General features: G+C 32.2%; 2 protein-coding genes across 4 annotated transcripts in view; one reads left to right on the top strand and one right to left on the bottom strand.

Annotated features, from left to right (window-relative positions):
• The window catches only part of LOC114336520 (ADAMTS-like protein 1), a 1,384,970-nt gene that overhangs the window by 270,961 nt on the left and 1,089,506 nt on the right, over positions 1-24,503 (bottom strand). The gene's annotated exons all lie outside the window — the stretch shown is intronic.
• On the top strand, positions 21,534-22,679 carry LOC126887467 (pupal cuticle protein G1A-like). Its single transcript, XM_050655013.1, has 2 exons — positions 21,534-21,642; positions 22,099-22,679. The coding sequence occupies exons 1-2, from the start codon at positions 21,631-21,633 to the stop codon at positions 22,630-22,632; spliced, it is 546 nt and encodes a 181-aa protein (XP_050510970.1). The 5' UTR covers positions 21,534-21,630; the 3' UTR covers positions 22,633-22,679.

Below are 24,503 nucleotides of genomic sequence, written 5' to 3'. Positions count from 1 at the left end.
CTTGAATACTTGGATTTGGGTACTCGCCGAAAAAATATACATTAAATTACCTATAACTCACTTTTAGTTAACACTAAATAGTTTTTTTTTGTAAGGAGTTTATTTCATTTTTTATTTGCTTTAATTTTGGTAGTAATAACTTTTTTGCTAAAACTTGTAGTTTTTGAGTTATTTATCAAAAATCGATTAAAAACATGCATTTTTTCACGAAAAATTAAAATATTTGATCTTTAATAACTCAAAAAGTTTTGATTTATTTTAATAACTTTATATAACAATTTTTGCTTAGAATTTGTCCCTCTATCGAAGTATGGAGTTATTTTTAAGAAAATAATTTTTACCCCCGAGAAGGGGTGGCATCCATAAAGGGGTAAAAGCGTAAGTTTGCACCATGTCACCTTTGTTCCTCTAACCACTCACAAACATTTTCATACAAATCGATGGAGGTTCAACGAAATCGGAGGAAATAACTCATATCTACCTTCAGTGACTGCACTATAAAACTCGTTAATAATTTTACAGAAGTTCTGCATGATGTCAGGTGGTTACACTGTATGAAATAAGAACAAGAGAGTTTAAGACTTCTTTATTCGGTAAACAATACATAGGTAATATTAAAAATAAATAACTAAAAATCTTCGTTGCCTCTTCACTCTGAATTTACCCATACATTATTATAAAAATCTAACAATTCTAAACAAAAACTTTAAGTACGAGTAGTAAGGTAAGTGATGACGTCAGGAACGTTATCGTTTTTGACTGGAACTCGTTGAGGTTGAGGTTGCAAAATGGGTCTATTTATCAGCGCTGGACTTCTTATTAAATATTTCGAAACAGGTACGCCATTAACTAGTTCTTGATTAGGTTCATAAATATCGGCTATTGCTAAAGACACCAAAAGTAGGATGCCAAATATGATACCAAAACTAACCTAGAGAAAAAAGGAGGCATGTAATAGAGACTCTTATATCTTATACACAAGTTTATAAAAGTTTCGGTATCTGTTGCAACAACTGTCGCAGTTTATGACATAATTATCTCAAAATAATGTGATAAGTGGCTGAATTAAAATAGTAATTCAGTAACTTAAGAAAACTTTTATACAATATCGTAAAAAAACTTTTAAACCTACAGTCACCGATTATTATTTGTGCTCCGATTTTCAAGATTTTTGCAGTATGTAGGTACATGTATTGGTATCGAATGGTATTATTCCGGTAACACAAAAATTTTGCTTGCATGGCATTATACAGGGGTGAATGGAAGCGTTGTATTTTGTCCTAACTTTAAAAAATTCTGTGGAAAAATGGAAGAGCTGATTTTGTTTCATAGTGCTGTCATACTATCCCGGAGGCATTACTAAAATTTTGTTTTTTGAATTATCCGAATATCTCTTTTTTTGTAAGAGCTGTACCATTTTTTGTAAATAAAAAACTGTAGGACTCATAAAATAGAGGTTGGATTGATAAAATTAGAATGGCCCGCATGCAGCCCAGATCTCAATCCTATTGAGGACGTTTGAAATGAATTAAAAAAAGCTATTCGTCGTCATCCTAGACCTCCAGAACATTTAGTACAGTTATGGCCCTGGTACAGGAATATCAGGCTATTCCCCAGGCAAGGATAACACATCTTTATTCGATACCAAACAGATTGCGAGCAGCCGTTGCTGCAAGACGTGGACATACCCGCTATTGAATTGTTTTCTTTTGTTGTTAATTTTGTTTTGTTTTGTTAACTTTAGTGCGTTTGATATTTTTAATGAAAAAACTTCAAAGCAGTGTTTTTATTTACAACTCTTAAAAAACAAAACCTTAGTGATACCTCCAGGATAATACAAAAGGAGTATGAAACAAAATCAGCCCCCCAATTTTTCCACAGAATTTTTTAAAATTAAGAGAAAATACAACGCTTTCATTCACCCCCGTATAATGCCATCTAAACAAAAAAAAATTGTTACCAGAATAAAAACAAACGATATCAATACATGTACCTACAAACTGGTGCAATAATATTGAAAGTCGGAGTACAAATAAGAAAGTATTAGATTATCAAACTTAATAAAAAATTTTGGGTGGCGGAATTTTGTGCCGGTGAGTGACCATACCAGGGGTGGCCAAACTGTGGCTCGCGAGCCACATGTGGCTCTTTGAAAGATTATTTGTGGCTTTCAATAAATATACCTGAATTACTCTTAATTTTTGTGTTTTAAAATGTCTTAAATCACTGACAACATATATAAAAGACTGGGTAACATCAGGACTTAGACAAGGAGACCAATTATCACCGTTGCAACTCAATTTGGCCTTAGAATTTAAAAATAAGTAAAATATCATCTGAGCTGACATTCGATTTGCGAATAGAGGATCAAAACTATTGTTGGCTTTTGCTGATGATCTAGGTGCTTCCGCTCATTCAGACATGAGAGAGGTGTTTTCACAACTCGAGAAAGAAAAAAGTAGTCTGGGCCTTCGAATAAATGAAGAGAAGACGAAATACCTGCAAGTAACTAAAAGTCCAAGACCAAGAGTTAGGCAGAACATAACTATTAATGACCGCAACTTCGAAGTAGTAAAATAGCTTAAATATCTAGGGGCGGCAATCACAGATCACAACCACATATAAAAAGAGGTCTCAGCAAGCATAGCTATGTGGAATAGAGCATTATACTCTTTATCATCATTAAGATCTAAGCTGCTAAAAAGAGAATCTAAATTAAGACTATATATGCCAATTATTCGCCCAATTGTTACGTGTAGAAATGAAACATGGACTCCACATCAGCGGGAAATAAATAATCTGCTGGTATTGAAGAGATAGTTCTGAGAATGATATTTAATCCTCAAAGAGATGAACTGATAGGAGAGTGGAGAATGCGCCGCAAAGCTGAATTGGTGACCGTGTGGTACTGAAAACATCGTCAGATATATAAAAGCTAAGATAAGATGGGCAGGTCATGTGATAGGATCAGAGGAAGACAGTGTTAAAGACAGTGTTTTTTGAGAGACAGTAGAAGATAAATAGGCTGTCCCAGAAAAAGATGGAAAGATGATGAAGAATCAAAGTATCCTGGATTATTAAAGGCTGCTTGTAGAATTATTTGCATATTTGAAACAACAATGCGAACCGTTTTATTTCGCTCTAAGAGCATAGGCGCAAAATTTACTTGTAATTATTTTTAAATGCATTAATTTTTAGAATCCTGAAAAATAACAAAAATTTAAACCCATAAAGTCCCTTAAAATAAACAAAAGATTTCTTTTGATAAGATATTTGAAATTACTCAATTTTCTCTTTTTTTTTCACCCCTGTAACTTATTCAAATAAACGTTACAGAGTTTTTCAGCAACTTTCATCCCTCGGTAATACTGTACCTAATTTTTTATTCTGCGTTTAAATTTTTCAAAAATACTAATTAGTTTTCTCAGGATTCGAAAAATATTAATGCATTTAAAAAACATTGCAAGCAAATTTTGCGCTCACCCACATAAAACTCATGGAATCCAAAAATGAGAGAAAAATTGAATACCTTTTTTAAACTTTTTAAATAATTGCGGCTCGCGAAAAATTTTTAATTTGGAAAAATGGCTCAGACTATCAAGGAGCTTGGCCACCCCTGGACTATACAATCGAAACTACAAAATAATAATTTAATAAACCAGCAAAACCATCAATATTGAAGGATCGTTATTAAATTCTGTCAGAAAAAAATTGAATGAAGTGAGTTAACTCTTATAAATAAAAATAGGTACTGAATGAACTGTAAAGAAAAAGAAATCATAATAAAAATGAAAAAACTAAATAAATTAACTTAATTTTGACCTAATAGCCACGTTTCTAATGTAAAATATACATAATGTAGAACATAGATAAAAAGTTAATTAAACATTATCTGAAATTCTTCGCTTCATTTCAGAATTATATTGTTTTCACCCAATTTTAAAAAAATGTGAAAACTTTGAATTATCCGCCTGTCCGTCTGTCTGCCTATGAGCACAACTCCTCTGTCATTGTACCAGTTAGAATGACAAATGAGGTGTCAAATTAAAGCTTATAATCCAAGGAGGGTACTAAAGGTGAGAAATTTGACCTAGGCTGTCGTGTTGTGAGTTGCAACCGTAAGTACTATTTTAAACTCACCGAAATACTATAAGCGATTTATCATTCGACTTGCCTTAGCAAGATGAGAACAAATGTAAAATTTTGGATTTTATATCATTTCCGGTTAAAAATTTCTAACCGAAAAGTGCCATTATAGTCGCAGAAATAGTACGTGTAACCCATTAATCGAAGCGTATTAAAAAGTAAGTTTGAATCTGTATTTGCGGTTTTGAAGTCATTTCTGTTTAAACAATGATGACCCAAAGTTTAGTAAAAATAACTCCAAATTAGTAAAATCGTATAACAATCGACGCAAAAGTTACACGAAGAGTTCAAATATCGACTTCCAGTTCTAGTTTCGATTACTTTGGGTGAAAACCTAGGACTTACGAAGTCCAATTACTTGTTTTTTCCAATTAGTCAACTATAAATCAACACCTAATGTTTTACATAACAATATTCAGTCAACAACCCTAAAATTGATCTGTAAATATCAAAATATAATATCAAAATCTATTTATATTGTAGTAATTCATATTAAAAACTAAAATTGAAAGTAATATAGGTGAGATTATATGTGGGTTAAACTCAATTAAAAATTATTAAATGGTCCTGGTAGTATGTAAATTCGCAAACCACATTATGTACTAGACTACAGTTTACGGTCATCGAGATGTTGACCTATATGCATCAAGAAGGATAATGACTATCGACTATTTTCAGCTATAGTGTTTACTTAAAATTCGAATTAGCAGACATTTTTAACTAACAATAAAACACTGAAAACGTTTGTTTTCATCAATTATTTATAAGACATTTTTAAGTGAAAATTACAAAATTAGTTCTTATTTTGGTAACAAATTTTTTTAGCATCAATTAAATATTTGTTTAATTACAGTAAATACAGTAGTACTTACCAACTGTTTCATGGTGTGATTAGGATTTTGCAAAACACAATGTGTTTTCAAGAATGTTGACGGATTCAGTAAGAAAAGGTTTATATATTTATAAATTTATAAAATATTCATTGGCGTACATGAGATTAGAAAAAAATATAATGGTATATACTGTTAAATAATTTTTATGGGGAGAATTTGAAAATAATTTTATGTCAAAAACATTATTTTAACATTCTATAAATTTCAACAGAACGGACTACTACGATTGTTTAGAAAGTTATTGTATACAGCGGCTGATTGAACAATAGACAGTGTTTTCTAAATGGTTTCCCAGAAAGAAACGATAGTAAACATTTTTGTTTATTTTAGGATAGAAGGTTTTTTAGATTGTAAATAAAAATAATTTTAATATCTTCTAGAAATTGACAATAAAGAAATTTTGTATACAATACTATTTTGTCAAGAAAAGGAAGTAGGGATATGATGTGTGAATTATGCTTGTGATTGGCTAGGAGATCGATGGAAGGAGAATAGAGTGGTGAGTGAGAGAAAAAGGAATTCATTGTGTAATTACCATCCAAAGCAATCAGTCCAGTTTGAAAGTAGTGTATTTGTGCAAAGTGTGTTAATATGGTGACCGTGGAAGCAGATTCGCGTGAGACGAAAACGAGATCAAGTCGAGAAGTACAAACTCCTTGTGTCCAAAAAGATTCCAGTTTCTGTAAGTAACGAGTAGCAGTATTGCATAAACTTTCGTGACCAGTCAAAATAGCCCGGTCAAAACAGCCCCGTCAAAAAAGACCCGTCAAAATAACCCGAACACAAAATAGTCTCGATAAAATAGCCCGCAAACAAAATAGCCCCTACAAAATAGATCGCACACAAAATAGCCCCGGTCAAAACAGCCCCGGCTAAAATAGCCCCGGCTAAAACAGCCTCTTATAAACAATTACATAATTATTTATACAAGGTGTTCAAAAACTTTTTTTTAATTTAAATTATTTGACAAAAAGGAAGAATGTATTTAATTTATTTAATTTAAAATGTATTTTACTGTTGCCCGAAAACAGAAAAAAATGTTTATATCATGAATTAACATTGATTTTCGCTTAACTTTAATGTTCAAACTTCCAAGAGCCAGGAAAGACAGGACTGGAGTTCTCTGAAAAGACAATTTTTATTTAATGTGGTTAAGAAAAACATCTGAATAGAGCATAATTACCATTTCCGAAAAAATGTATTTTTAAGGAATTATTTCATGATGAATTCTGAAGGGAGCTTTTTTTTGTGGCTATTTTGTCGGGGCTATTTTGTCGGGGCTATTTTGTCGGCGGGCTATTATTCCGCGGCTATTTTGTCTGCAGGCTATTTTGTCGGAGCTATTTTGTGTGCGGGATATTATGTCGGGGCTATTTTGTCGGAGCTTTTTTGACGGGGCTATTTTGACGGGGTACTATAAACTTTGAACCAGGATACCTAGCTGAGAAAAAAAAAATTTGGACTCTAAATATTGGTATTGTTTTTATCGAGTCAGAGATTTTAATTTGAGGAGAGAATTCGAACGAGTGCTCTCTTTTAAAACAGATTGACGGAGAAGGACAGTTTGCAGAATCCGAGGAGCACGTTGTGGGAGAACTAAGGACAACACAATCCAGCAGAAGAAATAAGAACGTCGGCAAAGGTTAGTCAGATTATTTGTGAAAAGAAAGAGTTGTTTTGTATTACATATTATATTTGTTTTTATTGAAAGCCACGTCAACTTAATAGTATTACAATACAAATTATTCAGTCATAAATGTATAGAAGATATAAGTAATCTATTGAAAAAGTAGAAATTAAAATTTGTTTTTTTTTTATAACAAAATTAAGAACAATCTACCGATTCAATGGAACGAATTTGGTTCACAAAAGAAGATAATAGAATTGAAGGTTTTTTATGATTGGATAAGAAATTTTACAACAGAATTTTAGTTTAGCATAAATTTGAAATTTTTCATATTGTCGGGGAGTAAAAGTCACCTTGTGTTACGTCCTTGTTTAATTTGATCTCCTTAGAAGTTGTTCCGTTTAAGCTAATCCTTACTGTGGTGTTCTTTAGGCTCACTGTTAGCATGTTTTTTTAACTTTTCTGGGATTCCGAGATGCTCTAGCTCTTCCATCTGTTTATTCCGATTAGTTGTATCAAAAGCGCTTTTTAAATCTATGAATGTTACGTGCATTGTTGTATTCCCTAGATTTTTAATTATTTGTTCCACTGTACGTATGAAATTAATTGTCGATCTCTCCGGTCTAAATCTGCTCTGGTATTCTCCTAATATTTCTTCAGCGTATGATTTAAATCTCATGTTTAGTATGTTTGCTGAAATTTTATATGTGGTGTCTAATAAGGTTATTGTTCTGTTCATGTAATTCTCTTTTTCTGTATTTTTTCATTCCACTGCTATTTCACCGTCTCCTTTTCATTTACGTTTCGGAGGTTTTTAATTTATTTTTGCAGTTCTGCTTCTCGAGGAATTTCTGCTTCATTTTTTTGTACTACTGAACTTCTTCGCAATAATAAAATAAAATAAAAATATATACTTTTTTCTATTTATTTCACTTTTAATAGCAGCCTTTATTTGTTATAAAACTTAGAGTGTGTACATTAAATCTTATACTAATAAAGCGAATTAAATACTAAAATGTCGACTAATAATAAATAAATAATGATATTAATTTAAAAAATAAAATGAAGTTGATATCCAACACATATGTCTAAAGATCTCTTTTATCTACGCTTATGATATATGCAACCTTGAGGTAATCACTTGGTTTATTTTTTATTGCTACCTTTGCTTGTGCATATTAGTCATTACAGTTCCTTCAGAATTTCTGGTGTACGTGATCGTCCTTTTATCTATAAAGAAACTTCTTACAAATTGTCACAAAAACTATTGATTTAAAGATTCTGCAAATATATACCTGGTGTCCCATAATTTACCAGATATTATTAATTAAGAGAGGATACAAAGAGATAAACCAATATTTGGTTATATTGATTACATGTTAACGAAAACTAATAGATTTAGGTACTTAACTGTACAACACGCATTAAAAAGAAAACGAGACGTTTTAATAAGCTCTTATTATTATTATTATTACTCTAATTCCGCTTGGAAGTAATTGTCAACGTAACCCTTTAATTAACGTGCATGGTATATAATATTTTATTCGAAGGGGGTTAGGTGTGGTTAGGTTCAATATGAGTGGACGATTAACCACCCTTCAACCCCAGAGCCTATTTTACTTCAAATCGGGCCCAAGGCACGACACAATTTTCGGACCCCTAAATATATTCTCACCACCAGAGCTCAATCCTTTTGATACCGTAGGTATCGGGGATGAGTCAATTTTCCCCTTAGAAGGAGTGTGAGCCGTATGGATAAATCTGAATAGTAATAATTGTTTCGATTCTATATGCAAAATGGCCAGAACTTCGAAGCCATGGGTGAAAACGAGGTGTACAAATATCTTAAAGTAAAGCAAGCGCAGAAAATTTACCTTAAGCAAATTAAAACTGAGATAGATAACTACGGAGTTTATACGAAGGGTAAGCAGCTGCTTCGTTCACAGGTTAATTTTAGGCGTGGGTAGCTTCCATGAAAATTTGCCGATATCGTTCTCGATCTTGTGCGGTATGTAACAATTGATCTGCTGATAAGGCAGTACATTGACGAAGGTTTCGGAGCCATGAATATTTCTTCCTACCAATTCCGCTTTTCCGTCGATATTTCCGTTAAGTATTAACTGCGGTATCCTGTATCTGCTACCTGTCATTATACGCCCCAGATATTCAAGTTTTCTCTTTTGGTTCATCTTTAAGTCACCTTCGCCTTGACTCTGTTTAAGACTTCTCTGTTTGCGCTATTTGCGCTATTTGGCAGTAGATAGCACAACACCGATCAAACTGAGGCAACCGGAAATGCGCATAAACCACCTTGAGGCCATCACAATAAGGTCAGCCAAGACTATGTCGACAATATAGCGTCGAACTATTGGTTGACATCAGGAAAGATGTTCCCTCAAACAGAAGGTTCATTACTAGCCATTCAGGATCAGATTATACCAACCAAAAATTACTTGAAATATATCGTCAAAGACCCTCAGATCCAAAATGACAGATCCCGATATGGATGTCAAGCCCAAGAAACCATCCAACATCTTACAGGGGGCTGCCAGGCATTTGCTGCAACTGAATACAAGGAACGGCATGACTGAGTAGGAACGATCCCTCCCAAGAGATAGCTATCAAGCTGGGACTTCTCCAAACAGACCATATCCCATATTATCAATAAGTCCCTGAGGATATGCTTGAGAATCACAACTACAAGTAGTTATACTGGGACCGCACTGTACTCAGAGATCAAACAGTGGCACATAATAGACCAGATCCGTACTAGTTAATAAATTATCAAGACAGAGAGGCTGTTGATTTAGAGTATTTCTTAAATATAACTTAGTCTTTTCGGCACCGAAAAGGTACTGAATTATTTCGCAATTATTTTCCAAGTAGAATAGTTAATTAGAAAAATGTCACAAATAAATAGCTTCAGAACAATATTAACATAGTAAAGTATCACAAATAAGTAAAAAACTTTGTATTTAAAAATGTTCATGTCCTTTTAAAAACATTGATAAGAGCGGTTTATGGTTTATGAATATAACTCTTATATGAATATAACTGTTATCATTTACCATTTCCTGGTCGTAAAATAAAAGAATTTTGAAAATTTATTTTGTTATTGCAATAAAATTCTTTTTTAATGATCATTCCGGGCCCCATTAAAATGCGGGCCCGAGGCAGGTGCCTCACGGGCCTAGTAGTAAAATAGGCCCCGTTCCACTCGACTAGGACTAGGTCTATTGTGACTCATGCCTATGTTAAAGTTGCCCCCTTAAATCCAGCCTTTTTATCAAAGCCTATTATGGCCTCTGGTTGCAATTCTACAAAGTCGTAGGACTCTTTAGTCATAATTCTGATAATAAAGACCATTTCAGACTTTCATGTTGTAACCCAGTCAAACAGTTCCCACGTTAACAGAAATAATATTTTCTTTTACAGTTTCAATAAATTAATTTATTATAACGAAACTAAAGCATCTTTGGCATTTAATAATAATGCGTTAGTTAGGTGGCTCTATACTCTGGGCTAATTAGCAAAATTCATGGAAAAGTTATTTACCAGCAATTTTATTGCTGGAATCGAATTATAAGATCCTATATATTAATAATATAGGTATGCAAAGTCCGCAGATAGTGTGCTAATTTTTTTATAAACAAAATGGCGCCGACAAATCGTATTTTTTTCAATGATTGCTCTATAACTCCGAAGATTTTAACTTTACAACAAAAACACTCAAATAAAAATTCACCGCAATTAAATTCTGCATAGAGATATGTTTTTCATGATTTGCTCCGACGAAAATTTTCCTCGGAAAATGCGGGTTTCCTAACAAAAACTATAATTTTCAAATAAAGTTTTAGGTAAGTAATTATTAATCAATAATTAAATAACTTAGTGACATTAAAGATTTCTTGGTATATATTGTGATTCCAGAAGCTGGTGAAAATTAAACGAATATTTTAGCAGCAATTCAATTGTTAATTAACAATTTACGATCGCAATAATAACCAAAATAATCGTGATACATTGATCAAACTTATAAAGAATATAAAGATGAGATGCTTGTTTAATATTTTATCGACAAAATATAAATTTTTCTTTTTTTTGCATAATCTTTAAATTTTGAAAAAAAAATAGTTATAATACGTTGGTCTAATTAGTAAAGTATAAAGAAAGGTTATTTACCAGCAAGTTTATTGCTTTAATCGAATTATAAGATCCTATATATTATTAATATAGGTATGCAAAGTCCACAGATAGTGTGCTAATTTTTTATAAACAAAATGGCGCCGACAAATCGTATTTTTTTCAATTATTGCTCTATAACTCCGAAGATTTTAACTTTACACCAAAAATACTAAAACAAAATTCACCCCAATTTAATTCTACATAGAGGCATGTTTTTCCCGATTTGCTCCGACGAAAATTTTCCTCGGAAAATGTGGGTTTTCCCAACAAAATCTCGAATTTTCAAATAAATTTTTTGGGCCAGTAATTATTTATCAATTATTATATAGCTTGGTGAAATAAAAGCTTTCTTGGTTTAGGTTATAAATTCAGAAGCCGGTTAAAATGAAACGAATATTTTAGCAACAATTCAATTGTTAATTAACAATTTACAGTCGCAATAACAACCAAAATAATCATTTACATTGATCAAACTTAGAAAGATTATAAAGGTGTGATGCCTATTTAATATTTTGTCGACAAAATATAAATTTTTAATTTTTTTGCATAATCTTTAAATGTTTAAAAAAATTTTTATAAACATTTCTTAGAAATTGTTTATTATATTCTAATTTTAAAAAATAATTAAAATGCGCATTTCATAGGTCTTGAAAATGAATGTTTAAAAAAATTTTCCAACCATTTGCAAAAAAGTTAGGAAACAGCAAAATAAATATACGATATCTCCATTGCTTATAATTTGTTTTAATTGTTTCAAAGCTTAAAAGTGAGTCTATGGTACAATCTAATTACTCACAAAGAATGTCAAAAATTAGTGCAATGGTTATATTTTAATCAAAGATTAAAAATACTTTTTTTTGTAATTTTTAGCGCGAAAGTAGGCTTGATACAGAGCCGGAGATAAAATGTTTACTCGAAGCGACTGACACGCTTAAACTCGCGCGAGTTGTGTATGTGGGCGGGTAGCTACGGTACTGTATTATTCTACTTTCGCGCGTGTAAATTACAAAAAAATATATTTATAATCTTTAATTAAAATATAACCATTAAGCTGATAATCGATATTGTTTCATAAGTAATTAGCTTGTACTTTAAACTCACTTCTACGCTTTGAAAGAATATAAAAAAAATATTAACACCGTAGTAATCGTATGTTTACTTTGCTGTTTCATAAATTTTTTGGAAATGGTTGCAAAAATGTTTTAAAGCATTCATTTTCAAGATATTTGAAATGCGCATTTTAGCTATTTTTTAAAATTATAATATAATAAAAACTTTCTGAGAAACGTTAATTTGTTTATAACTATTTTTTTTAAACATTTAAAGATTACGCAAAAAAATAAAAAAATTTATATTTTGTCGACAAAATGTTAAATAGGCATCTCATCTTTATAAGATTTCAAAGTTTGATCAGTGTATCATAATTATTTTGGTTATTATTGCGACCGTAAATTATTAATTAACAATTGAATTGTTGCTAAAATATTCGTTTAATTTTCACCAGCTTCTGGAACTATAATCTAAACCAAGAAGGCTTTTAAGTCACCAAATTGTTTAATTATTGGTAAATAATTACTTATCTAAAACTTTATTTGAAAATTAAAGATTTTGTTGGGAAAACCCGCATTTTCCGAGGAAAATTTTCATCGGCGCATATCGGGAAAAACACGTTTCTATGCAGAATTTAATCACGGTGAATTTTTATTTGAGTGTTTTTGTTGTAAAGTTAAAATCTTCGGAGTTCTAGAGCAATAATTGGAAAAAACACGATTTTCTGGCGCCATTTTGTTTATAAAAAAAGTAGCACACTATCTGAGGACTTTGCATACCTATATTATTAATATATAGAATCATAAGATTCGATTCCAGCAATAAAATTGCTGGTAAATAACTTTTCCCAAAAATGGCCTATTCTCCGATAATCAGCCCAGACTACTACTCGAGCCACTCCGGACTAGAAAAAAAAAATGAAAAATGAAGAAAATTGCTCCATGGGAAGCCGAGAAAATACATTTTTTTAACGTACACCGATTTTAAACTTTGAAATTCTATTTTCTTTTTCATTGGGTCTTGGTATTTTTGGTATTTTTCACGCGTAATACTGATCGCTTCTATTATTATAGCATACGTTATGAGTCCCTTAAAAATATGAAAATACACATTATGTAAAAAAGACGAGTGAAATAAAAACGTAATTGTTTAAAGATTACCATCCTATTGTTTATAAGTTCGTCGCAAATGCGGATCAACTTTGAGGAACCAGTCCTTGCAATTCAACTTATATTATTTTAAATGAAGTTTCCTCCTTAGTCCTTTCCAATACCAATTTATTTCTAAATTTTATTAATTCTAGTAGTTGACGAGATATTCTATTTGCTTATAACCCAAAAAATTGTTTTTAGGTTAAAACATTCCTAAGGACGCTCAAGAAGTCCAATTTTAATTCTATAAAGTACGTTAGATAGATAATAGTGCCCTTTTTATACGAAAATCCTAATTATTCTGAAGTATCTTAATTATTCTGGTTTAAAGCGACCATAGATTTTTAAATTATAATTTTATCATCCAGTCTCAAAAGTCCACTGCTGAACATGGGCCTCCTCCCCTCGTTTCCAACCCCATCTATCCTGCGCCGCTCTCATCCAGTTTTTATTTAGCTTTCTTAAGTCGTCAGTCCATCTTGTAGGCGGTCGATCGACGCTTCTCTTGTCTTCTCTTGGCCTCCATTCTAATAACCTCTTTGTCCATCGCCCATCTATCATTCTGGCTATGTGTCCTGCCCACCTCTACTTCAACTTGGCTATCCTTTCGATGATGTCAGTCACCTTTGTTCTTCTTCTGATTTCTTCGTTTCTGATTTTGTCTCGCAGAGTTATTCCTAACATTGACCGCTCCATTCTTCTCTGCGTGACTCTTAGTTTGGTAGCCGAGGCTTTAGTTAAGGTAAGTGTATCTGACCCGTACGTTAAGACTGGGAGGACGCACCGATCAAATACCTTTCTCTTTAGGCATGTGGGCAACTCACTTTTTAAAGTTTCTCTCAGTTTTCCAAATGCTGCCCACCAAAGACCGATTCTTTCCTTCAGTTCATGAGTCTGGTTTTCCCTGTCAATACCAGGTATTTATATCTATCTGCGAGTTCTATTTCTTTCCCACCAATACTGATGTTTTGAACCACCACAGCCATAACGAGTTCCTGTACCATCTATCTTGCCACATCTAGATCCTCAGCTACTACGACTATATCATCGGCGAAACGTAAGTTGTTTAGGTATTCTCCATCTATTTTTATTCCCTTTGTCATCCAATCCAAACTCTTTAAAGCATATTCTAAGACCTAATTAAAAAGTTTAGGTGACATTGGGTCTCCTTGTCCCCTTAATTGGGTCTCCCAAATTATTTTCTTGTGGCATTTTTATAATCAAGTATATTCAAATGGGAAATAAGCCACAATTTTACCTAAAAATGATTTTATTAACGTTTCGACGCCCAAGTCGGGTGTCGTTGTTATAAATTGTCTGAATTGCCGATATAAATGAGTCAGATTAAAAAGATTGTTGCAGGAATTTTTTACTAAGCAACACCATTTTTGTTTATTTAGTATTATTTTGTATTTTGACAACGACACCCGACTTGGGCGTCGAAACGTTAATAAAATCATTTTTAGGTAAAATTGTGGCTTATTTCCCATTTGAATATACTTGATCCCAAATTATTAATTAGGAGACCCAATTAATAATTTAATTGTTGGTAAACTATTTGTTAGGTTGTCGTCGGCTTCCGGAAATGTAATCTACTACAAAGAGCCTTTATGTTACCAAGGTATCTAATTATTGGTAAAAAATTACTTCCCTAAATTTTAGTTGAAAATTAAAGATTTTGTTGGGAAAACCCAGATTTTTCGAGGAAAATTGTCATACAAATTTCAAAGCAAATTAAAAGAAAATATTTCCGTGTAGGATTAATTGATGGTAAACCTTTTTGGGTATTTTTGGCTTAAAGGTAAAATCTTTGGAGTTACAAATAGATTACTTTCTGCGAACTTTACATTCCTATATTACTAAAATATTATGCAATCTTAAGATTCGATTCTAGCAATAAAATAGCTGGTAAATAACTTTTCCTTGTTTTTACTAATTTGCACAGAGTATGAAACAATACTCGGTAGAAACATTTCATTTTCTAAGTCATTTTAATATCCTATATAGTTATCGGATATTCTGTACATTTAAATTACTTCAAATAACTATGACCTACTAAATGAGCATTCTTCACAGCAATGGTCAAGATCATTATCAAGGAGATATTGCGCTATATGATGACCATTTATAATATCGTTTTTAAATTGTTAAAATCGCTTCAGACAATAAATTGAAAATATAATGAACGCATGGGTCTAGAATAAACGATAAGGTTAACGTTGTATCTATATATTGAATACAGTAAATTTCACGTGGTTTAATATTATTAATATAGTTAATGACTACCATTTTCTTCATCATCATCATCCAAAGAATTTACGTCCACTGCTGGACATAAGTCTCCCCAATTGTTTCCACCCCTTACGGTTTTGTGCTGATTGTTGCCAGTTTTTACTAATCCGCCTGAAATCATCTATCCATCATATTACTATTACTTAAATACCCAAAACATATTAGTTGGCCTAACGTACATTATGGCCCATTTGGTCCATTAACACAAAAACAATTCAAATTTTACTATTGAGTGACATCCCCTTTATTTTTAATTATATCCAAAATTCTTCAAGGAATAGTTTTTAAAAAGTTCAGGCAAAATCTTGGTGTAAATTGCAAGAAATATGGATCGCATATTTCTTGCAAGTTTTTCTTTAGTTGACAAGTTGACGGACCTGGCAGGATAATTCCTCAATGCATTTTTTTATTTCGCGCCACAAAGTTTCTCTCAGGGACAAGTCGGGAATGTTAGAAACCCATTCCAGAAGTGGTATACCATGGTCTTTAATACAATTTAAAACTCTCTAATAATACGACTCATACTCTCTCCATTTGTCACTGTCTAATAATACGACTCATTTTGTCTCCAGAAATTTGCATATTGATCGTCAACCTCAATAGAAAGGGCACTTAGGAGAAGGAGGATACTGTCTTCAACACACACTTCAAATCTGCATTCATCACTCCATGATCACTCCATTGTATTGTATACCATTGTGAATATCATCATCATCACGTAGCGCTACAACCCTGGTGGGTCCTGGCTGACTGTACAACTTTCTTCCAATTTGTTGGGTCTTCTATCAACCTGGGGTCAAATGGGATGTTCATTTTTCGGAGATCTGATTAGACGTTATCTCTCCGTCGCATTCTGGGACGTCTGAGTGGTCTTTTGCCTGTATGAATCTCCTCCCATACCAGTTTTACAAGTCTCTCGTTATGAAGTCTGCGCACGTGGTCTGCCCATCTTAGTCGCTGTGATTTAATTTCTTGGACAGTATCGGTGTCATTGTAGAGTGTTTTTAATTCGATGTTGGTTCTGATCCTATACTGGTTTGTGTTAATGTTGTGGTGAGGTCCTAACATTTTTCTAAGTATTTTCGTTAAAACGTCTGAGCTTTTCTTCGTTTGATTTGGTCATGGTCCACGTTTCGCATCCATATGTTAGTACAGGTCTGACGATGGATTTATAGATTTTGATCTTGGAACTTCTTGTAAGATTTTTTGATTTTATAAGCTTATCCACTGCGAATAGACAGCGATTTGCTCATTGGATTGTGTCTTTTATTTCTTTACATATATTTCGTCCTCTCTTCAATAATCCTCAGCCCTACTTCGCTTGTTGCTCCTTCCATCGACCTCATGGCTTTCTCTAATAGAAGGTTAAAAAGTAGTGGAGATAACGCATCACCCTGTTTGAGTCCACTGTTGATTTTAAAGCTGTCAAACAGTTTATTATTTACACGTACTTTTGATATTACACCCTCCATACAGACTTTAGTCATCCGAATGAGTTTCTTTGGTATTGAGAACTCCGCCATGGCATTCCATACTTGGCTTCTTTCTACGCTATCATATGCCTGTCGAAAGTCTATGAAGAGATTCTGTATGGGTCTGTTATTTATATTCCCTTCCCTTTTCTAGAAGCTGTCTCAGCGTGAATAGTTGATCTATTGTGGATCTGTTTGCCCTAAAACCGGCTCGTTATTCTCCTAGGACATTTTCAGCATAGGGGCTTAGTCTACTAAGAATGTAAATTGTGAATATGTCCAACCATAATTGTCTTTTTACCGTAATTTTCTTTTGTCAAATAGTAGATTTTCCTTATAGGCCTGGATGCCGCGTACCAAAAAAAGTTGATTAATAGCAAGCTGAAAATCTGTTAATAGCTTAACGGTGTCTAATCGTACAAACTTTAATGTACGGGAACACTGGAACAGGGTAACTTTTAATTGTGGAACAGTTTAAAAATTTGGAACGTCAGATTACGAAAACGTCCAATATATTTTGTCGGACAGAATATCCAATTGATTTGTTACCCTTTCATTAAACTCTCATGGAAAAATCAGACTGCTATTACTAACCAACATGATTCCGGTCATTTGACATATTGGGTGATAAACCCCAGTCTGATTCTTGCATAAGAGTTTAATGAAATGGTAAAAAATCATTTGGAAGTTCTGTCCGACAAAATACATGGAACGTTTTCGTAATCTGATGTTAAAATTTTTTAACCTGTTCCACAATTAAAGCTTCCCTTGTTCCAGTGTTCTTATACATCAAAGTTGTTTCGACTAGACACCGTTAAGCTATTAAAAAATTTTCAGCTTCCTACTAATCACATTTTTTTTGGTAAGCGGTATCCAGGTCTATTAGCCTGAGTTAAAATGAAATTTTTCAAAAACAATTCGTAAAAACTTAATTTGTAAGTTTAATGAAAAATTCGTCTTGGTAAAAGGTATATTAATTTAAAAGGCCCCTAGAAGGGCTACAAATATGAAAACAAAACGTTTTCGCTCTGTAACAAGAGCATCATCAGTGTTACAAGAACATGGTGAGCCACCCAAAAATACAAAGGTTAACACCTTTTAAAAATAGATTAAAAGTCTTATATAGGTAAAGATAAATGTAAATTTTTGTTTATATTCGGTTCAGATTTGGACCACCATCTCCATATAGCTATTTCAGCATCCTCATGCCTCATCAGTGAAGCTATGCAGTCACAAATCACAAATCACAAATTTTTTTCCTCTTAATCTTATATAGGTGTATACATAGTAAAATCCAAAGTATGGATATAATTCCTATGGATATGGCCTTAGGACAACGTATGACTTCCACACGTGGTACTTTGCTTGCTAGGTAATAATTAATTAGGTCATTATGTTGAAAGAGGTGAAAGACAACTGAGTTGTCTAGCAACCTAGCATTACCTAGCAACCCACGTACCACGTGTGGGAGTCACACGTTGTCCTAGGGCCATATCCATAGGAATTATATCCATCCTTTGGATTTTACTATGTATACACTTATATAAGACTTTTAGTCTATTTTTAAAAGGTTTTCAGCTTTGTATTTTTGGGTGGCTCACCATGTTCTTGTAACACTGATGATGCTCTTGTTACAGAGCGAAAACGTTTTGTTTTTATATTTGTAGTCCTTCTAGGGGCTTTTTAAATTAATATACCTTTTACCAAGACGAATTTTTCATTACATTTACTTGTAATTAATAGTATACAGTCAGCTACAGGAAATTCTTCTTTGTGGATACTTTGTAAGTAGCAAATTCTAATGTTCTCATATTTCGAGTATTGCACGATACTACCTTTGTAGGTTTAAATTTTTATTTTAACAAGTTAAAAACATAAATAAACACTACAGTCGTAATAAAAGTTCATATTAAGAGGCTACAATAGCGATCAACAGGTAGCAACAAACCCGGTCCAAGATTGCGGCTGTAATTTTGAATATTTTGTCGAGATATTTGGCACACATATTCGTAATATAATAAAGATTGGCGGTACAGAGCCCAATTTGAGAAAAATATTAGAATGTGGAAATTACTCTCTAATTAACTACAATATTAAAAAAACGAGCCTCTACCGCCATTAAGAAGGACAAAAAAATAAACTTTCTTCAAATAAACTTTTTTATCCCATGCCTAGATGTTGTGTCATTTTGGACTTACTAAAATTTTTTATTTCTAATAAGAAATCGAACATATAACTAATTAATAACTAATTAGGCAACATAGAGGACTTGTCACTGTCATTTTGACAAACCTGCGTCAGATTTTCTCTTATCTGTTCTGTTATCTTTATCGATATCTGTTCAGTGCAGTAGTGTATTATTTTAAGAATTCGTTATTGCTGTTTCATAGGAAAGTAGTGTTTATATATAGTTAGTTTATTATATTTTTATGTAATAGAAATAAGTTGTTGCCCTATTTGAAAAAATAGATTATTGTTAATTGTGAGTTTTAGTTATATGGAGGTAGGTAAGTATATTTTACGTAAAAATATTTTGAATTTTAATGCGAGTATATAAAGTTAGAGTGCCTTTGGCGCTCTATGAACTGAATAAAATAAGACGGCTCTTGTTTCGCTTCACAACGAAATGATTATTTATTATTAATATTTCGTGCAAATACCCATGTTAAATTACACTTTTCAGCCATTTTGGTTTATTTTTATAAATATTTATTTACTAATAACAAAATTGTTTTCTATTACTTCTATTTAGCGCGTCTATGAGTTAATGTCACATTCAAGTTATGTCAAACAATCCCGAAGCACTGTTGCCAAAGTTTCGCAGACCTTACGAAAAAAGGTATCATACTATCTGCCGAAGTTATATTGATGAAGCGCTACTGTATGCTCTTAATAGAAAAGATCAGAGAAATACCGGTATTGTTATAATATTGTTAAAATAGAAATCGTTGAATACTGTATTATATTAAACATATCTACTTATTAAAAATAAAAACAAGTTCATTAGCAACTGAATTTACAGTATGAATTTATATTTTATATTGGCAATGCAAATCTTATCTAAACAAAAAAAAAATTGTTACACTAGCAGGCTTGTTAAAAAACGGAATAATGTAGATAGTATTTTTTGAAAAAAATAATACAAATTATTCAGTTTTGAAAGATAGGCAAAATCTAAGAGATTCCATTTCCATAGAATTAGAACAGCCTTAAAGAAACCAAGACCAAGAGGTTAACATGTATAGGGTTATTCACTATATTTTGACCTCCCTGTAAACTGCTTTATTTACAGAATTAGAAAAAAATGTAAAATACAAAAGTTATTCGATTTTTAAATTATGATTTTTCGACATATATTATATATTATACTAGTGACGTCATCCATCTGGGCGAGATGACGCAATCGACTATTTTTTAAATGAGAATAGGGGTCATGTGCTAGCTCATTTGAAAGGTTATTCAATTCTCTATTCAGTAATATAAACATTAACATAATTATTTATACAGGATGTCCAAAAATCATTTTTTAAATTAAATTAATTGACACAAAAAGAAGAATGTATGTAATTTTTTTAATTCAAAATATCTTCCACTGCTGTTAGAAAACAGAAATAAAAGTTTATTGCACAAATAAACGTTGCTTTTTGCTTAAATTCAATGTTCAAACTGCCGAGAGAGATATGGGAATTTAAGTGAAAAGTAATGTGTATTTGATTAATAAACATTTATTTCTGTTTTATGACAGCAGTAGAATGTATTTTGAATTAAACAAATTACATACATTCTTCTCTTTGTGTCAACTAATTTAATTAAAAAAATTTTTTGGACACCCTGTGCAAATAATCATGTTAATGTTTATATTACTGAATAGGGCATTAAATAAAACTTCTCAAATAAGCTAGCACACGACCCCTTATTTCACTTAAAAAAATAGTCGATTACGTCATCACGCCCAGATGGAAGACGTCACTAGTACGATACATATGTCAAAAAAATCGTAATTTAAAAATCGAGTAATTTTTGTATTTTACTTTTTTTCTAATTCTGTAAATAAAGCACTCTACAGGGGGTCAAAATGTAGTGAATAACCCTGTACATAGAGAGATTGTAATGGTCTCTGAATCGTAATTAAATCTAAACTGCCTGTACCTTGTACCTATTCCATTTCAATATTTTCTCTCTTCCGTTCATGAAGAAAATCAATGAATAATATTCTTCTGCAATCTCAAAAAATCACTGGGTATCGAAACTACTTAAGAGTATACATATTATCTAAAAAAATAAAAAATTTAGGTTTTCCTGGGTTTACTAGGTTTTTTTTATTGTAAGATTTTCAGTAAGTTAAAAAGGTATAAAATCAAAGACTGGTTTGTGATCTTAACGATCTCATTTAAAACATTAGAGCTACTATTAAACTCCTTATGTTTTAAATCATATTGCGCCAATTTTGGTAATAACACCAAGTCAGGGGTAGATTTCAAGAAAGGGAAATTTTAAACCTTAACAAAATACTATGTTAAGATTATTAATACAATTCTGAGTAATATAATAGATAACCATTTCCGATAGACATAAAATTTAATTCTTTAAGTTAACCTCGTATGCTAATTTTTTAATTTCTGGCATGATGTTATATTCAGCTAAATGTCGAGTACAGGAAGACATATCACAAAAATTATTTCTTCGTACATTAATTGTTCTTCGTTGATTTTGGGTGTATACAAGGTTAACACACTGGCTCAGAACTATAAAACGCTGGAGATTATTTCAAATTCTATCAGTTGATTTATCAGCAGTCATCAAATCTAATAAACATGAACTACTTTGTAAGTATTTTTCAAAATCGTAGTAAGAAACAAAATCATAATTTTCTGCAAATGATAAATTTGAAATTTTTACAATATTTTTAATTCTTTTTTTATCTTTTAGTTGAGAATTTTAACGCAACTCATTAAGTATTTTCCTTTTTTACCTAAAATTTTTACTTGACATACCTAGTTTATATTAATTTATTTTTTCAGTTATTTACGTTTAATTCACCTTCACTCGCTCTAAAAATAGCTTTTATTCTCATAGACATGCCCCTTAAAAGCCCTTAAATAATTTCTTGAATTTGAACTCATTTTGTTTCCAGCAGTCCATGTTTCTTCTAATCTTTTGTTAATTTTACCGTTTGTTCAGATCGTAACAAGTTTTATTGTGGCATAATAGTATGTATTTTAATTTTATTATCAGAAAACTATATATCTTATCACTAATTATCTAATTTATAAATATTTTAGGTAATTGTTGCCATTTTCTCCTGCTTGGCTTTGGCAAATGCAGGCGTCATCGTTCAAGGACCAAGTGCCAAGTCTACGGTTGTAGGTAATGATGGCAGTGTTATTTCTGCTGTAGCCCCTGGAGGACAAATTATCGCAGAGGAACATCCTGGAGTAGTTGCTCACAGTGCTCCATTAGTTGCTGCTTATTCTCACCCAGTAGTAACCGCTCATGCTGCCCCAGTAGTAGCTGCCCACTCTGCTCATCTTGTCAACCCACACGCTGCCGCAGTAGTATCTGCCCACTCTGCTCCTGTTGTAGCTGCCCACGTAGCTCCAGTAGTTTCAGCTTACTCACATTCAGTAGTTGCTGCTCCACTTGTAGCTGCTCATTCTGCTCCAGTTGTTGCTCATGGAGTAGTTGCCCATAGAGAAGTCGATACAGTAGTAGCTGGACCATCTGGAACTATTACTACTAGCAAACTTGTTGCCTCTCCAGTTGTAGTTCCTACCCATGGAGTAGTTGGTCATGGAGTTCATGGACATTACTATTAATTTTAGTTATGTAAGATATTGAAAAATAAACAATTGTTTTAGATTGATATTATTGTGTTATCTAACAAGTGTTTAAGTTATACCCACACATACTTTCATTCTTCTTTATTAGTTGTTTCAAGTTGTCTTTAAATCGGTATTCATTTTGTGATAATTTCAATAATTGATTGTTAAAAAAAAGACTAAGTTTTCAATATAATAGCACATAAAATATTAAAATTTTTAAAAATATTACTCTACATCCCACCAGATTGAAAACAATGGGAACTTTCTCTGGTTACACCTCCGAGGATTCTAAAATTTGCAAGCCATAACGGATGCTGAGACTAAAGAAGATGAGGGAATTTCACAATTTATAATTCACGCCCCATCTGCTTAGCGCGGTAAAGTTCCAACGAGAATGGTTCCCTTCGTACTTCAATCAGAGTAAACATGTAAATCAAAAATGAGTAACCATTTTCAATTTCATTGCAACATAAAACTACAGCCTCATTATATTCTGTTCAATCAGAAAGTGCAGCAAGCACCTCTACCGGTTTCGAAAATTATTAGTCTCTCTTCAGGAGGCACATGTGCTGGTTATTCATTTTTGATTGTTTTTTATAAATTGTTTTTATTTTATAAAAATATGTCTCTTTTCGAATTTTGTAAACCACCACTTCCTTTCTTCATTTTATGATTTTATTGCTTTCCTAAATATTGTTTCCCGGATTGTCAGTTCACAATCGACAACAATACCATTTTTTTACAATCGTCAAACAATAGTATATTGTACATCGAGAGAGAAAAAATACATATTTCTCACGAGCGCAGAAGTTTGTTGGCATGAGCCGAGGTACGCAAATCAAGCTAGGGAGAAATATATCGTTTTCTCACGTGTTGTACACTGTACTTTTTTATGTATGCGTTTTCGTCAAGAGTTTAGACTTCAAAATTAAATAATTTAGGTGCTTTTATGTAGATTATATGCCAAAAGGAAAATAAAATACTAGTTACCAGTTATATTTGAAGAGTTTTGAAAGGTAACTTTTGGTAAGTTTTGATTTGACACATTTTATTTGACAAAAATATTTGTGTTTGTATTGTGCATGTTACCATGGAAACCGCGATTCTACGTATGGAACCCGTGAGAAAAAATATTTCTCACTGCAATGGCTGACTTTTCTCACAGCCTGAGAAATTGTTCGTTTTGAATGTATGCAAGTAGTGAGAGAAGTTGCACATTGTATAGCATCCATAGAAAAAGTTATTTTCAATAAATAAAAAACTGCATAAGAAAAAGTTTTTTTCAATCTTAAATTGGATCCGTCTCTCTTTATAATGGTATTTTGAAAATATTTACCATAGCTTTGAATATGGCTTTATAAGCTGAAAGCACTTAGCTAGAAATTAAATATTTCACACACTTCAAAAGTACTCCCCATCATTCAGTATTCACAAGGGGGTGCAAAACCATTTCAGTATTTACAAATGAAATAAAAGACAAAGGAGACAAAGAAGACCCCAACAATTATAGAGGTATAAATCTGATCAAATCAAAAATATACTGAACACCGCACTTAAGCTAACCACAAAAGTCCTAACCAACTTTATCAGATAAACAACAAGGATTTAGATCCGGAAGATCCTGCGTAGACCCCGTATTTGTACTGAGACAAATAACAGAAAAAGCCATTGAGTACAATAAACCAGCATATCTATGTTTTATAGACCTGATAAAGGATTTCGATTGTATCCAAGTCGAAGACATCTTACATTTACTGTATAGAAGAAACATACCAATCAATATTATACAAACCATCGAAAACATCTACTTTCATAATCGAATACAGGCAAAGATAAATGGAAAACTAACACAGTTTATACCAGTA

Source organism: Diabrotica virgifera, chromosome 6, assembly GCF_917563875.1.
Source record: "Diabrotica virgifera virgifera chromosome 6, PGI_DIABVI_V3a".
NCBI classification, from domain to species: domain Eukaryota; kingdom Metazoa; phylum Arthropoda; class Insecta; order Coleoptera; family Chrysomelidae; genus Diabrotica; species Diabrotica virgifera.
This window is presented reverse-complemented; position numbering and strand designations above follow the sequence as displayed.